The sequence below is a fragment of the Halichoeres trimaculatus genome, unplaced genomic scaffold (genome assembly GCF_033239565.1).
Source record: "Halichoeres trimaculatus isolate MK-OKI-2021-1 unplaced genomic scaffold, fHalTri1.1 fHalTri1_scaffold_8, whole genome shotgun sequence".
In the NCBI taxonomy this organism is placed as follows: domain Eukaryota; kingdom Metazoa; phylum Chordata; class Actinopteri; order Labriformes; family Labridae; genus Halichoeres; species Halichoeres trimaculatus.
In genome coordinates this window covers 13680765-13695371 of record NW_027437186.1, presented here as the reverse complement: position 1 = coordinate 13695371, position 14607 = coordinate 13680765, and the positions used below count along the sequence as shown (strand labels likewise).

Here is a 14607-nt window from a genome sequence, read left to right as displayed (position 1 = left end):
AATTGTTCAAATTAAAAGACATGGGAAGCAAAGAAAGACAAACACATTTTCTTTAAGAGCAAAACAAGGGGTATGTAAGAGGAAGGCAAGTGCATGAAGAAATCTTGTTCACGAAACTTTGTAGAAGCGTACATAAAAATATCAGTGGTTATTATATACTCATGGTTACTTGGCTCATCCTCTGAGGACCATGAGTAATGATGCTTCGAGAAGACACTGCACCTTCAATCGTCCATCACTGCTTTCTAATTACCGCTGCTTCGTCAGCTTGTGCATCACCCAGTTTTGTCCTGACAGCAACAAGCCCTAGTCGTCATGACATCCTTTAATCAGAAGAGTCACCTTCAAGACCTCCGTCACCTCTTCCTTCAGTTCATTGTTCAGTTGGTTACGACAGAGCCTCAGATTTTCCTCTGACAGGCAGGAAGAGGAGGACCCTTAAGTATCATCACACCACTCGGCTGAGGTCTGATGAGGAGACTCAAGGGGCAGTTCGTACTTTAAGGTCATCTTGTGTGACAGGAAAAAAAAATCTCAATGATTGTGGGCTGCACCTGCATGCATGTATGTGTATGTGGATTAATGAAAACTAAGTGATCAGATGATAGCCAGGATCATTTTAAAGCTAATGCTTTCTGCCCCTTTTTCAAAAACTGTTCAAACACTGCCCTAATAATCTAAGTCTAGACCAGCTTCTCATCAGAAACATCCTGCAATCTTCCTGAAGATTGCTTCAGTTTCAGGTCGATTCTAGTGGAAAATTGCCTGATTTGATTCTGACCAAAAACCAAGTGGCGTTTGCAAGGGTTGGCTGGCAGGTACAAAGACTGGCTGGTACACTATCCAACCATATAATTTCTACCAGAATAAAAACATTTTCAACTTATTCTTTATTTCTCACTCATAAACTCATAGCTGAGGGGCAGGGGGGGAGAAAACTTTCAGGGTTCCAACTGTATTCCTTGAGCCACAAGTGGACAAATGGTGGAATCAAAAAAGATCTGCCTTTAGCAGCTTTTTGAAAACAGATTTGCTAGCTTTAGCAGGGCAACCTTAACAGTAAAGAGCCTGGATGAAACAGTTTAGAATAGTTTTTTTAAAGCCTGATACCAAAAGAAAGGGTTTATTTATACATATTAAGGGTAAAGCTATAAGAAGTGGGTTTGGGGATCTCCTATCAAATTTTAGGCATAAGCCACTTAATTGCCCACATTCCAATGATCATTTATTTGATGGGTTATGGTGGAAATAGAATTGTATAAAACAAAAATAAAATCATAATGCATCATGAATAGAATTAAAGGTAATTTCTTAATGAAGCTCACAATGTGGCAATATTAGGGGCCTGAGCACGCACATTTAGGGATGGGCACCTTTCACATTTCAAACAGTACGGTACTGATGCCTGGTACCTGGCAATCAGTACTGGTGCTCAACGGTACCAATTTTCAATACTTTTTTGTGTTTTTGTGGTAAAAAATATCAATTTGTTCAACAACAGAAAATTAAAAAAATGGATTTAACATATTTATTCTACAATATATAACCTTCAATGCTGTGTTTATGTTCAGGGTGGAAATTCCCTACTCTTCCACTCCCTCACAGTCACAAGGATGCGTTAAGGTACCTAAACATGGTACCTTTTGATTTTACATGAATCGTTACCCGGTACTTTTGACAGGATTTGGTCAGTACCTGTAAAAGTACCTATTTCAGTACCCATGCCTACACACAATGGGGTCCACCATGGACCCCTTCTTTTATACAATCGGTGTACAGCCCTGCCATTTGTTATCAAATGGTCTCTTTGGTCCCTGAGTTTGTCACCACATACTGACAAGCAACTCAATGCAGAAAAAAAAGATCAATCTTAGAAACCTAACTCCCACCACAAAATGTGGCTACATCTCATATTATTTGTAGCTCAATTCAGCTTTTTCGATCATGAGTTTGTGGTTCCAATTTCTAGTTTCAAAGTTTTTTTTTTTAATGCTGCATGAAGTTCATTTTATCCATCACCATTTTATCTAGACTAAAGTAAATGATAGAGAATTTTGTGACTGATAAATTACTACAATAACTGACTTTCTATTTCCATTGTTGCCCACTTCTGGCTCCAGAAAACCAAGATGAAACGACAAGGCGATGAAGTGACACCCTGCTGCAGAAGCGTGGTCCAAAATAATCCTGAATGATGTGAAGCTTTCTGCTTCTTATCAACAGTGTAGGATGGTTTATACATGAATCCATGAATCAGGTCAGCCCATCCTGCTGAAATGTAAAGCTCTTTAATCAATGAAGTTTTAAATCCTTTCTTCCAACAAGCCTGGCTTCAACGCCTGTATTTTCCAGAAAAGGTGTCATTGTTTACAGATCCTGGAATGAAACTCAGATGGGTTCTTGTTCAGTTCAGCCACTCCACACAAAACCATATTTGACAATATTAAAAGGAAATACAAACCTCCTGTAACGCTTAACAGATGAAACAGCAAATTGTGGTGATTATCCAGCAAGCCAGATGACTGTATTGGGCCAGAGGAATGCTACGCTATCTTCTGTGTGTGTGTTTTCACTTTCATATGGTTTTCATTTGGGGCGGAGGTTTGCATAATTATTCTGGCATCAGTAGCAGTGGTGACAAAGCAGGCTGGTGAGCACTCTTCTGGGTCTATGTTCTCACGGCAGTCAGAAATAACCTTGCTTTTTACGGGAAAGGACATCCCCTTTAATGAAATCAAATTTAATTATTTTAATGAAAATTCTTACTGTTCCTGATCACTTACTCACGTCAAATCAACAAGGACTTCTACTTTTCTTTAGATGGCAGGAGATAAGAAAGCCCCACAAACATTTAAGTGTGATCTAAAAACTTTTCAAACAGTTTTCTTTTGTCTCTCCTGAAAATCTTCCTCTATGAAACAGTAAATAGCAACTGTCAGCATATGGCTTCTTCTAACTTCTGACGACTCAAAGAACTTTTGGGTCACATTAACCAGTACATAAAATGATGGCAGAGGCTGCTAGGAAATGTATCCCTGAGTATGGACTTATCCCGTTCACACACCAATGGCACAGCCACCAGAAGCAGAGTCTTTTCCAACGACACCAGGATTAAATCCTGGACTTCCCAAACTGAAGACAGCCAACCCCACCACAGAGCCACAGCCATGGAGACATGTGTTGCTGCTCTGGAGTCGTTGCTAGCAACTCAACATAAACACAGTCTGAGTACATACATTGGGAAATGTAAACAGAGGAAGTAACACATCATTACATCCCAGACAGAGACACAGACCACAGTGTCTCAGAGAACAAAGACATTCAAATAGTGAATGCACCGCACTGAAAATGAGCTGCTCGACTGGAAGCATTTACTGTGAAATGATTTATGTAGTGGTACGTTAAGGAACCAGGGTTAAAGTCTCTAAGCTCATGCAATGCTCTATCAGACATAAGGTGGAGCTTCCCTATGAAGTCACTTTTACTGCATCATCGAAATATTCTGACTTTGGAAAAATGAAAGAATAACTCCTTCATTGGAATAAAGGTTTCTGTCAATGACGTGTCATCAAGACTTCTCGACAAGATTAACTTAAACCACCAAAAGTTAAGGAAAAAGTATTTTATAATTCAAATTGCACTCTTTTTCTTGTTGCCTTTTGACACGTTACTTTCCACCAAAATCTGTTTTTACATCTGACTGAGGCAAAGCCACTGACTGTGTAAAACAATAACTTGGTCTCTGTGACAACTTCACCCGTTGGTTTTGTGGAAGCTGGATGGTGGTTGCCATGTTGGAAATGCTGACTCAACCTATATTTTGAACACAGAAACGTCTTTTCCGTGCTTAGAGACAGAGAAAGAAAACCTTGATTTGTTTCCAAAATCAAGCTCCCCAAAGATGAAACTGTGACCCTTTAATTACACCAAGTTCAGCTGCACTGATTGATAAAATGATGTCACTTTTCCACACCACAGCACTGGACTCACCATGTTTCAGCCATTGGGTGCTGGTCAGGGTTCCTGTCATGCCGCCAGTCAGGCCTCGCCCCAGTGTGTCCCTCCTCTGGCTCAATGTGGAGATGAAAGTGCCCAGAGATGGAAATGGCTGCTTCACTCCTCGTCCCAAACCCTGTCGCAGGAGGAAAACTCATCAAGAGGAAGCATCATGGTTGTGTCACGTTAAAACCCAGAGGGAAATGAAATTGAATATCTCAGGGGACAGTTACGTAGAGAGTGTTTGGCAACTTCTGCTCATCATCTCGAACCCCTCTGTGTGTCTTTCTCTCAAAAATAATCCAGTCACTGTGAGGAGGAGGGTGAGTGCACGTCAGGGGAAGTTATCACCAAATTGTCATATCTACAAAACTCTACCCCATGCCACAGATTTCCCCTCTTTAATCTGACACATACAGTCTCATGCATGCTAAAACCCTGCAGTCCTTCAGACTGTGCAACCCTCTATTTGGCTGAAGACCCCTTTTTGAGGTAAGAGCCAAATTGATGAAATGTAAAAAGCACTTAAAGGTGAGGAAGTGACCTGTGAGATCAACGTGGTGCTCTGCATGGGTTAGTTGTAAGTGACTTTCTTAATGACAATATATGTCTTTTTGAGAAACAGCAGAAAAAGCATATCATTTTTATTTGTGGCACAGCAGGACTGAATACCTGTTCATGGTGAAGATCTGCTGAAAGACCACGGTTTGTTTTAGCTTTTTTGCCCCTCAGATTTAGTCTTAGTTAAACAGAGAAACAACTTTAAGTGTTAGTCACATTCTTTAAGCTCTTGTTAGTTTTATTTGTTCAAAACTCAAAACTCCTCAGCCATTAATTTCTGCAACGTGTCAATGTATATATTGATGGCGTAATACAGGGGTGGACAACGGGTCAGAGACAAAGAGCCACAAAAAAACCTGTTCTTACAAACACACTTCCTCTCACACATAAACCAAATGACATAATATAAGAATTAGTACATTTACGATTTTCAAAGTGAGATTTATTGTATTTGTAAGTAGAGCCGGGCCGATTATGCCTGTCACAGATTAATCAACAATGGCCAAAATGTAGCCGATTATAAAAAAATTTGCTCCACTGAGATTCTGTCACTCCTGCTCCTGTGTGTCTGTGTGTTGGGCTGCACACTGCCCGAGTGCCCGCCCCCTCCGTCCACCATTATCTAATGTAAGACTATAGAATGAAGTCTTAACATCATTTTAGTTGCTATTTTGTGAGATAAACAGAGACAAATGCTACTGTTAATTCACACGTCCACCATTATCTAATCTAAGACTATAACACAGTGTTTTAACGTCGTGTAAGTTGCTCATTGTGTGTTTACATTTATTCATTTTTTTAATACTTACTGTGTTTAAAGTTTGACTTATTTATCTAAGGTGTTTACAGTTTAAAGTTTACACTACTGTTCTTATGTTAACAGTTTTATAATTTAAGTTCCTTGTTTTGGTTTAATAGTGTTCCGTCTTTGTTTTGAATCATATGGGTATTATAATGATTTATGATTAAATACAGTGTATATATCATGTGTATTTACACACGATATATACACTGTATTTAATCATAAATCACAATGAATTTATTATATATATCAACCGATATATTGGATATGGGCTTTTTTTTTGCCCCTAGTATCAATATCGGCATCGGCCCCAAAAATCCCATATCGGTTGTGCTCTATTTGTAAGTGTGTTTAAAATTGTACTGGAAGCCACGTCAAAGACTAAGTTCTGTTTTTACTGCAGAAGAGACAAAGTTCCATTGATCTATCTATCTATCTATCTATCTATCTATCTATCTATCTATCTATCTATCTATCTATCTATCTATCTATCTATCTATCTATCTATCTATCCATCTATCCATCTTTCCATCAGCACTTGAGCGATTGAGAGGAGCACATGTAGAGAAAAGAAACTGAAACTTTAGTATCAATCTCATCACCCAATACTGATCCCAACGTTGACATCAATATATCAGGTTTATGAGTCACATATTGCAACGCTGCTGTGCTATCCCTGCTCATCAAAAAAGGTCCATAGAGCTCAAAATGATGATGCTTACAGTACTCAAAACTTCTTTTTTGGGCCTACTTGCTTGTTTCCCTGGTGACGCTGAGCCATGTGACAGTGCATCATCAAAAATCAGGAGGGGGAGGGGGAGCGCTGTGACACAGTGACATTTGTCGACACTTTTATAAAACCACAGTTGTCAGCACATGCAGAGAAAAAAATTAAACTAGAGTATTGATCTTTTTACACTGGTATTAGTTTTTATTTTTACAAAAGTATTGATATTGAGAGTTGAAATATCAATATTGTATCAGTTGTCAAAGTATCACAATATAACGCGAGATTGATGTTTTTTACACCTCTACCTCCGTGTGTGACTTAAAAAGTTAGAGACCAGTTTCACTTCATCCTCAAAATATTTCTCACCAGACATAAAACTTCTGACATCATCCAGACTATGAACTCTTGAGTCCATTGAAGTGTAATGAAAGGAGGAGGAAATGGAAACATTAAGACATAAAAAGGGGGAGAGGAGGTGAGGTTACATGAGGTCAGACAAACAGGGATATGAGGTTTTAAGAACAAGAGGGAAAGAAGACAGAGGGTATGACAGAGGTAAGCAAAGTGATGGGAACATAATCATAAGAGGACAGAAGATGGAGACGAAGCAGGAAGGAGGGAATCAAAGAGGTAAAAGAAAGGAAATTAAGGCAGCTAAAGAGAGGAAGACTGAAAAAACGTGAAGGACAGATGGAGTGGAAGGAAATTTGAAGAGATGCAGTAAATCCAAGAATATGGAGAGAAGAGAGAAGAAGAAGTGGAGGGATGAGAGGTGGAGGAAGAGAGGATGTGGAGAGATCAACAGATGCACAGCAGCCGCTGCTGACAGCAGTTAGGAAAGACACACACACACACACACACATGCACACACACACACACACACATAACACACACGCACTGACACAAACATTAACGCTAACACAAATAAAAACATAATTCCATCAATTCCCAATTTCAACATCAGGCAATCACTTTCTTTTTTTTTTTTTACAGCAACACTTGGAGAGAAATAAAAGAACACTTTGTCTTTGATGCAACAGAAACCTGTGTTTTTAGAGGAGGCTGAACACAACACACACTCTGGGAGAGTGTTAATCAGATTCACTAAGAACAGACCAAACCAATTAAAACACTGACTGATCTACACACAGAGTGCAGAGTGATCGCATGACAACAAGAGCAGGTGTAAAACAGATCCACCAAAATCAGACAGAACATCTGTGACATAAACACCGAGTTCACATTAGGTCCACGAAGAAATAACATCTGTTTCCATTAGCAGCAGCTACATAAAGTCTTACAAATGTGCCAATCAGAGGGAAGGGGGTTTATGGAGCATGGAGCCTTAAAGAGACAGCAGCTAAAACAAAGTGTTTCAGACAGAGGCTGAAATAAGGGTTTTCTAAAACACCAGTGTGAGGAGGAAAAAAAAAACATTTTTCTATAGGTCATGTAAAGCTTCTGTGGGGTAACAGAGGCACGGCACAAAGCCTATTAACAAAAGCACAATACCACTTCATTTAAGAAGTCTAAATGAGGGTGCCAGTTAAAACTACAGACCCTGGTATTTCAGGGAAATAAATGCTTAAGGTTTTCTCTTTACTCATTTCTTTGTCCGTACAGCCAATCAAACCAATTTTCTAACAGATTGACTCAACCACCAACCACGCAGTAACCTCAGCTTGTAACATGATTCCAAGAGGGAAGTGCAAAACACTGTGTTGTGTATAATTAGGTATTATCAGGGAAATAACTGACTGACAGGTGGGTGTGTTTAGTTTTTTGCCTGAGCTCTTTAGGCTCGCTGTAGCTCCACCTCTTTGTCGCTTTCCAGAGCTGTTAGAAGTCAGCTGGAGCTGACAGTTACAATATGAGGGAACGCCATCGTTGGTCTTTGATGCATTCTTCCAGAAATCAATCTATATCTGTAAATGAAGGATACTGGATTTCTTATATATGAGTGGATAAGTCTTCTTTTTTCCATCTTGTGGGGCCAGAGGAACATTTATTTTCTTGTGGGCCTTTTTGCACTTTCTATACACTTTCTTGCTTATGTTTTCTTGATTGCTGCGGTGTAGGCCTGTCACGATAACAAATTTTGCTAGATGATAATTTAACAATAATAATAAATTTAACAAACAAGAAAAAGAAAAAAACACAATGAAAATGAAATGGACTCTCTTTTAGAAAAAAATACATGTCAATGAAAATAATTAATACCAATCAAAAATTAAAAAACACAGACCCTGTCTCTAAAGAAAAAACAAAACTAAAAAAAAAAAAAAAACAATAAAAACTATAGCCTTAATAATAGGGAGTTTATACAGTTCCTGAATTGTTTGCAACATGTACTTTTTCCCAGTCAATCCATACTGTCTGTCAAACATTTTTAACATTTCTGGCTTTCAACCGTATTGAAGGGCTGCATTTCTTTGGCAATGTAGCTGTCTTTGAGCGCCCACCATTTGGTGCTTTTATTTCTATTTACTTTGCAGACCAAAAGCCTCAGTAAGAGCGGATTGTCAAAGAACAAGGCTCCGCTGCACCTCCCCTTCTTCTTCGTCGCCACTATTTTCAAACAAATGCGACATAGCTCGTTGGTGTTCATGAGCTCACACTTTGTTCATTCTGATAAAAAACAAAATATTACCAAACTGGGACTGTGGCAGGCGGCTTAAGAACCGTATCTTTCGTGCCATCACTCATATTAGCGTGTGTTTCCTCCTTACCCCTCAGGACGCTCGCTTCAGCTCTCTCCGTGTGTACGCGCGAGCAGCCCCGTCGCAAAAGATGCCAGAGATCGCATTTTTGACAGATGCTCACTCCGCTATAAATCCGCTAAATCCGCTATAGAACCTATGCACCCCAATGTTAGGAAAGATAGAGGTAGTAAGCCATCTTCTCATTCAGCCTCTTTGGTCGAAAGAGAGGAGGAAAACAAACATGCATGCACGTGTCAGTTTATTGAGGCTGGCAAACTTACCGAGGACGTTTTTATTTATCGTTCGGTTAATCAATTTATTGATTATCGTGACAGGCCTACTGTTGTGACTCCTCCTGATTTCCCCCTCAGGGATAAATAAAATATTTTCTATTCTACACTAAATATACTGACCATAGTGTTCACTATAATTTCAAACAGGGGGGGCTTACAGAGCATGTTTGGTAGTTTGTTTTAAGTGCCACTCTCCTGAATCGCTGACTCAGCGCAGTGTTTGCATTGCTGTAGACTCATGTTCATGTAAAGTTAGCTTCATCCCTGCACCTTTGACTCGTGAGGGCATAATTACACTACTGTCTCAGTAAAGCCACATCACTCCCAACTCACTGGCGTCTCTTTCATTACATATGCCAAAGCTCCACCCACATCCTCTGATTGACAGGTGATCTCTGGGAAACTTGGAGCAGGGAAACCACAGTGAACAAATGCAAGAATCCAAATTAGCTTTCCTTTCCTTTTGTTTTCTACTGAGCCCCCCCACCCCCAAACCCGCCACACACACACAAAAAAAAGACGTCAACACCTTCTCATGAGTTTTTTTCCTGAGTCAATGAGCGGTGCCTTTGTCCTGCTTCACATCTGACAGCAATCAGCATTTTCTGCTTTAGTTTTTGTTTCTGTTTCCAACTTTACTCAGTCATTCAGAGTGAGAGGAAATGTTGTCATCCAGAAAAAAACTCGCAGAGGAGAGCTCAAGGATACCACATCTGTCTGTCTGTCTGCCTGTCTGTCTCACACACACACCTCCTCTTTCAGCTGTTAATCTTTAACCAGATGCAGTGGCTTGTTGTGACACTGCGTGTACTTGTATCAGTAGTGCTGACAGTGTTAATAAAACTTATTGAACCAACAAAGTTTTACCCGTCCCCTCTAATCAATATAATTGTGATAATTCTACTCTTCTGGGAATAAAAACTAGGTTTGAGTATTTTGCGAGTATTTCAACAAACCACATCCTCAGAAGTTAACGGATAAATGTTCAAACAGTCAGACCAGTAACCTCTCATTTCTCCCTATAGCACCAAAGTCAGCAGAGTTTCAGCACCTCTGATTAAATTCTGGCACTAATGGACTAGATATAAATCAATTTTGCAGCCTCGGTTTCAGGTACAGGGTTAAATGCAGCAGATTATGAATGAAATGGGCATGGAGATCACTTTCAGTATGACTCACAACATTGATTTAAGTTGACTTGAGCCGATATTTTGGCACCATTTATCCCAGGTCTGTGTTTCTCCTTGAGCTTTTGACATACTGAAGCAACTACTGGTCCCTTTGGCTCTATGGGTGAAAAAAAGTATGAGCATAGAATAACACTGCATTGGGTGAGTGAGAACTATGGACAGATTCACTGAGTAAGACTGGATAAAATAATGAAACCACAATTGGTTTTTAACCAAATAGAAAAAAAAAATACGGGTTGCCAGGCTGAACTCAAAAGCCCATTTTTTACTGAGATTCTGTCACAGCACTGTAACCAATCTCTGTCAACACTGCACCTTTAGGCAGGTACACACTAGGAGATAGATAATCAGACTGAATTTTGTCCTGATCTCCCCCTTACAATCAAAGCTAGCAAAGGCCCGATTGTTTGATGACATAATGTGTGTTAACAGTGATTTCTACTGGTCGGTGCCGCTCAGAAGGCCTCCGATTCAGAGATCGTGGTTAATTAACATGTTTAATATTTGGGACTAAAAATCCTGTAGTGTGTGGAGCATTTCGAGAGGAACCAAACAGGTACAGCATGTAATTTCACATGAACCGGAGCAAAGCCAATCAAGACGCGAGCTGACTCAGCTGAGTGACCAAAGCCGACGTAAGAAATCTATCTGTAACACTTTAAACGACTTTACTCACCTCCAACTCGCACTGTTATTCATACAGCCCATATCCCTGCTGTCTCCACAACTTTTTCCATAAGCCCTTTTCTTCAGTGCATTTTTTTCAAAATTCTAGAGTCCGAGAACAAACATCATCGCTTTTTTCCCAGACGTCTGTCACGTTCGTTTACACCGAAGTCACGTTTTACTGCGCGAGATTTGGAATATTGAGCGTGAAAAGCTGAAGCTTTGCTGAAGAGTCTGTTAGTGTGTGGTGTCCTCAGAGTGCAGACCGCACACTGTAAGATCAGGAGAGAGAAATCTTGTGTGATCTGTCTTTTGTTATCATCAAGTGAGTGCTCTCTAAATATGTGAAGTTTTGGAGAATCCTGTAATGTGTACCAGCCTTGAGTACATGCTCTCACAAGGGCAAAATATTGGCTACGCAATGTGTGATTTCACATTTACTACCTGACACACACTTTTCCGTGTGTGGAGATGGTCTGAGCTGTTGTGATGGTCTGTCCCTGTCTGCTCATCATCTGTATGTGGAGAGATTCGAGGGCTGATCAGGACGAGAGCACACAGCGCAGCTCGGCACAGCAGGGAGTGGAGACGCTGACAGCTTATCTCCAAGAGAGGATGCAACACAAGAACAAACCGCACAGAGCTGCAAAACTTCAGAGGTAATTTGACGCTTTCATTTGTCTTTAAAATTCAGACATTGTATTCTGTAGCTCTTCTGGGAGCTCAGGTGATGGCCGAATACTTCAAGTGAGACACCTGTTGTACCAAAAATCAGAAAGTATATTTTACTTTGGGGCTTAAAGAGAGATGCTTTCCCAATAATCACTGCCCAATTTCATCTTTTAGTTTTTTATGTAATTGTTTTTTAATTGGATATTATATAACCTAAGAATCTTTTTGTCCAGTTCTTGGAGGTCTGGAGAAAAACTCATTGAGCAAATTGAGCTTCAGGAAACCCTGAGGCAGCCTACACAAACAGCAGCTCTGTTCAGGTACAAAAAAAAAAGCCTCTTCAGTGAGCACCAGCTGCCTTCAATTTTTCTGTTTTTATTGGTCTGTGATACAATGACAGCCTGCTGAATCCAAGCCTTTTTTTATCCAACCTTTGAGCCTGAATTTCCTCAGATGTAAGCTCCAGGGGCAACAGGACTTCTGCGGAGGCATCACAGAATTGGTCTGACTGAGAGAACGTATGCAGCCACTCTATGGCATTTCCAGACATGGCCAGAGTGGGTCTGAGCAATGACAGACTGTTTATTGGTCAAAACCATCTGATCTGCACATTCCTGCTCCCTGACACAATGGAGATGACATCAACCAACCAGGCTGCAACCCCGCCAGTCAGCTCCAAAAGTGACACCCATGAAATGAAACTTAAAAGATGGCGATAAAAAGTCCAGCAGGGCCGACACTCAGCTCCCTGCTATGCATTTATAACATGACGATTACATCATCAAACACCACTGCAGAGCTGATGTCAGGCCTCATTATGTAAGACAGGGGCATCACTTTTTCCAAACGCAGAAAATGTCAAGTAATAAGTGTGCGCTGTAAGCAAAGTGAGAGTATATGTTTGAGGCAACTTTAAGTTTTACAACAATTTGCGACTGCATAACAAAGTTTGCACCAGAAACTATTGTCACCCTAGGAGGTCAGCAAACAACAACAGCAACATCATCATCAGTTCAGTATAAGATGGAAAATGATGCTAGAAAATGATGAGGGAGAAAAAGAAGTTTAAGATCATGAATTTGCAAAACAAAATGAAGCACATCTAGGCATGGATGATGATTTACTTAAGTTATATAAATGTTTTTAAAAACATAAAAAGACATGGCAGGGGGAAGAAATAGAAAAATATCACTAAAACAAAAGTGGTGCTCAGGCTGTAACAGCTTAGCTACTTGCACCTAGAAATGCAGACTTGGATTATCAGCATTTCTATTCTATGACGTCATTTTGTTTAAAATCAATATTTTCTACATCTGTACTTCTATGGAAATTGCAGGAAAAAAAAGTCTGTTACATCTATTGTCAAGTCTTAGAAAGTGATCTCTGTGAAGTTGGCTGTTGCATCATTTTCCATCATCTGCAAATTATCACATGTTCAGTGAATAAGACATCAAATCACAAAGAAATATCTTGATTCATCACTTTTTTCTACAATACAGAATGTGTCATATTTTCATGTCTGGAAATATAATGGCAGCTTTTACCATAGTGAATTAAATAGGAAATGTTTGTTTACGTGCAAGTAAAAAGAAGATATGCGTCGGTAAACAGATTATGCCATCAGGATTGTAGTTCCCGCACAGGAAAGAGATAATTGAGGTGGGAAAGGTAGAAAATACGGTTTTCTTACAGCAGGAGGGGAGCTGTTGTAAATTGGTGGAAGCCTCTCTCTTTCCCTCTCAACTCCTGACAGCGTAAAATGTTCTCCATCCATCCTCTCGGCGTGGAAGAGCGGAAAAAGTTTTTTTTTTCCTTTGAAAAGCCTCAGTCCTCTTCAGCCCCTGTGTTTCTGCACATCAAAGGGCTGCACATGTTTACACCAGAGCCAGTCCTGACCCCGAGTTACCAGTCAGACTCCTCAGACTGATCCGTTACTTCACACAAATCAGGGAGATTCACATCCTAGAAAAAACGGAGTGACATCTACCTTCGTCGGACAGGTGGGCTCTGCGTTACGCGCACAGCCTGACGCGTAGACGTTTCCAAAAATGTGTGCGCGAAGTCTCTGGTTCTGGTCTCAGAGGGAGTGAGGTTGTGTTCGTTTCAAAGAAATATTAAAACACGTTTAAAGAGAGTTTCTGCCCGCTTCTTCTTCTCCTCCTTCTGTCCCTCTCTACGTCGTCTGTCGGGGAAGCAGCAAAGCTTCGGGTCAGCGCCATGTTTGGAGGAGGGGGAGGAGGAGGAGGAGGTGCCTGGAGAGCAGAGCAGCAAAACAGAGAGAGAGAGAGACGGAAATTATGGTCGATTCAGAATAAAGGGACAGAAGTCAGAGGAAAAGACCCTAAGCTGCCCCTTGTTTCATTGAAATAGTTTTTTTTTTTTTTTTTTTTGTAAATGTAACACTTTTGCAAATGTTACTCATAGTTTCAGTGACAGTGTTCGAACTTTGGTGGATAATCAAATTTTTCCAAAAGTAGATTTCTGATAACCTGACTAAATCACTTACTGTTCGTTGAGGAACAATCAACAAATATATATATATATATATATATATATATATATATATATATATATATATGCATATTTTTTTTCAGACATCTGGTCAGTAATAGGTAATGTACCAACAAACGGTTTTAGAGGTTAAATCAGAAAATAATCATCTTAAATATAAGGTAAATGTGACTTTATTGCATTGAACAACTCTTTTAGACTAACTCATTTATTTATTTATTCATTTATTTATCTATTTGTCAACATCATCAATTGTTGTGTTTTTTATCACCATATTGTCCCTTCTTGTGCTGTTTTCAGTTGCCACTCCTACTGCTGCCTTGATGACAAAATAGCAAGGCCACTGCATATTTCAGTGATTGGCTCAGTGGTACAAAAGTACTACAGGAGAGAAACAAGCTAAGCATACAGGTGCAGCTACTCTGACTAATACCTGCAATTGGAAAAGTAAACTGCAGCGCTCACTGAGCAGGAGGTAACTGAC

The 14607-nt window shown here is 39.9% G+C and overlaps 1 protein-coding gene across 1 annotated transcript in view; it reads right to left on the bottom strand.

Moving 5' to 3' along the window:
- hectd2 (HECT domain containing 2) overlaps positions 1-13864 on the bottom strand; it is a 56481-nt gene extending 42617 nt beyond the window's left edge. Inside the window, exons 1-2 of the mRNA XM_074676463.1 lie at positions 13303-13864; positions 3991-4132 (exon numbers count right to left, since the gene is read on the bottom strand). Of these exons, the coding sequence (XP_074532564.1) occupies positions 3991-4132; positions 13303-13386 (226 nt within the window). The 5' untranslated portion in view covers positions 13387-13864. The remainder of the gene's footprint in view (positions 1-3990; positions 4133-13302) is intronic.
- Positions 13865-14607: the final 743 nt, after the last annotated feature.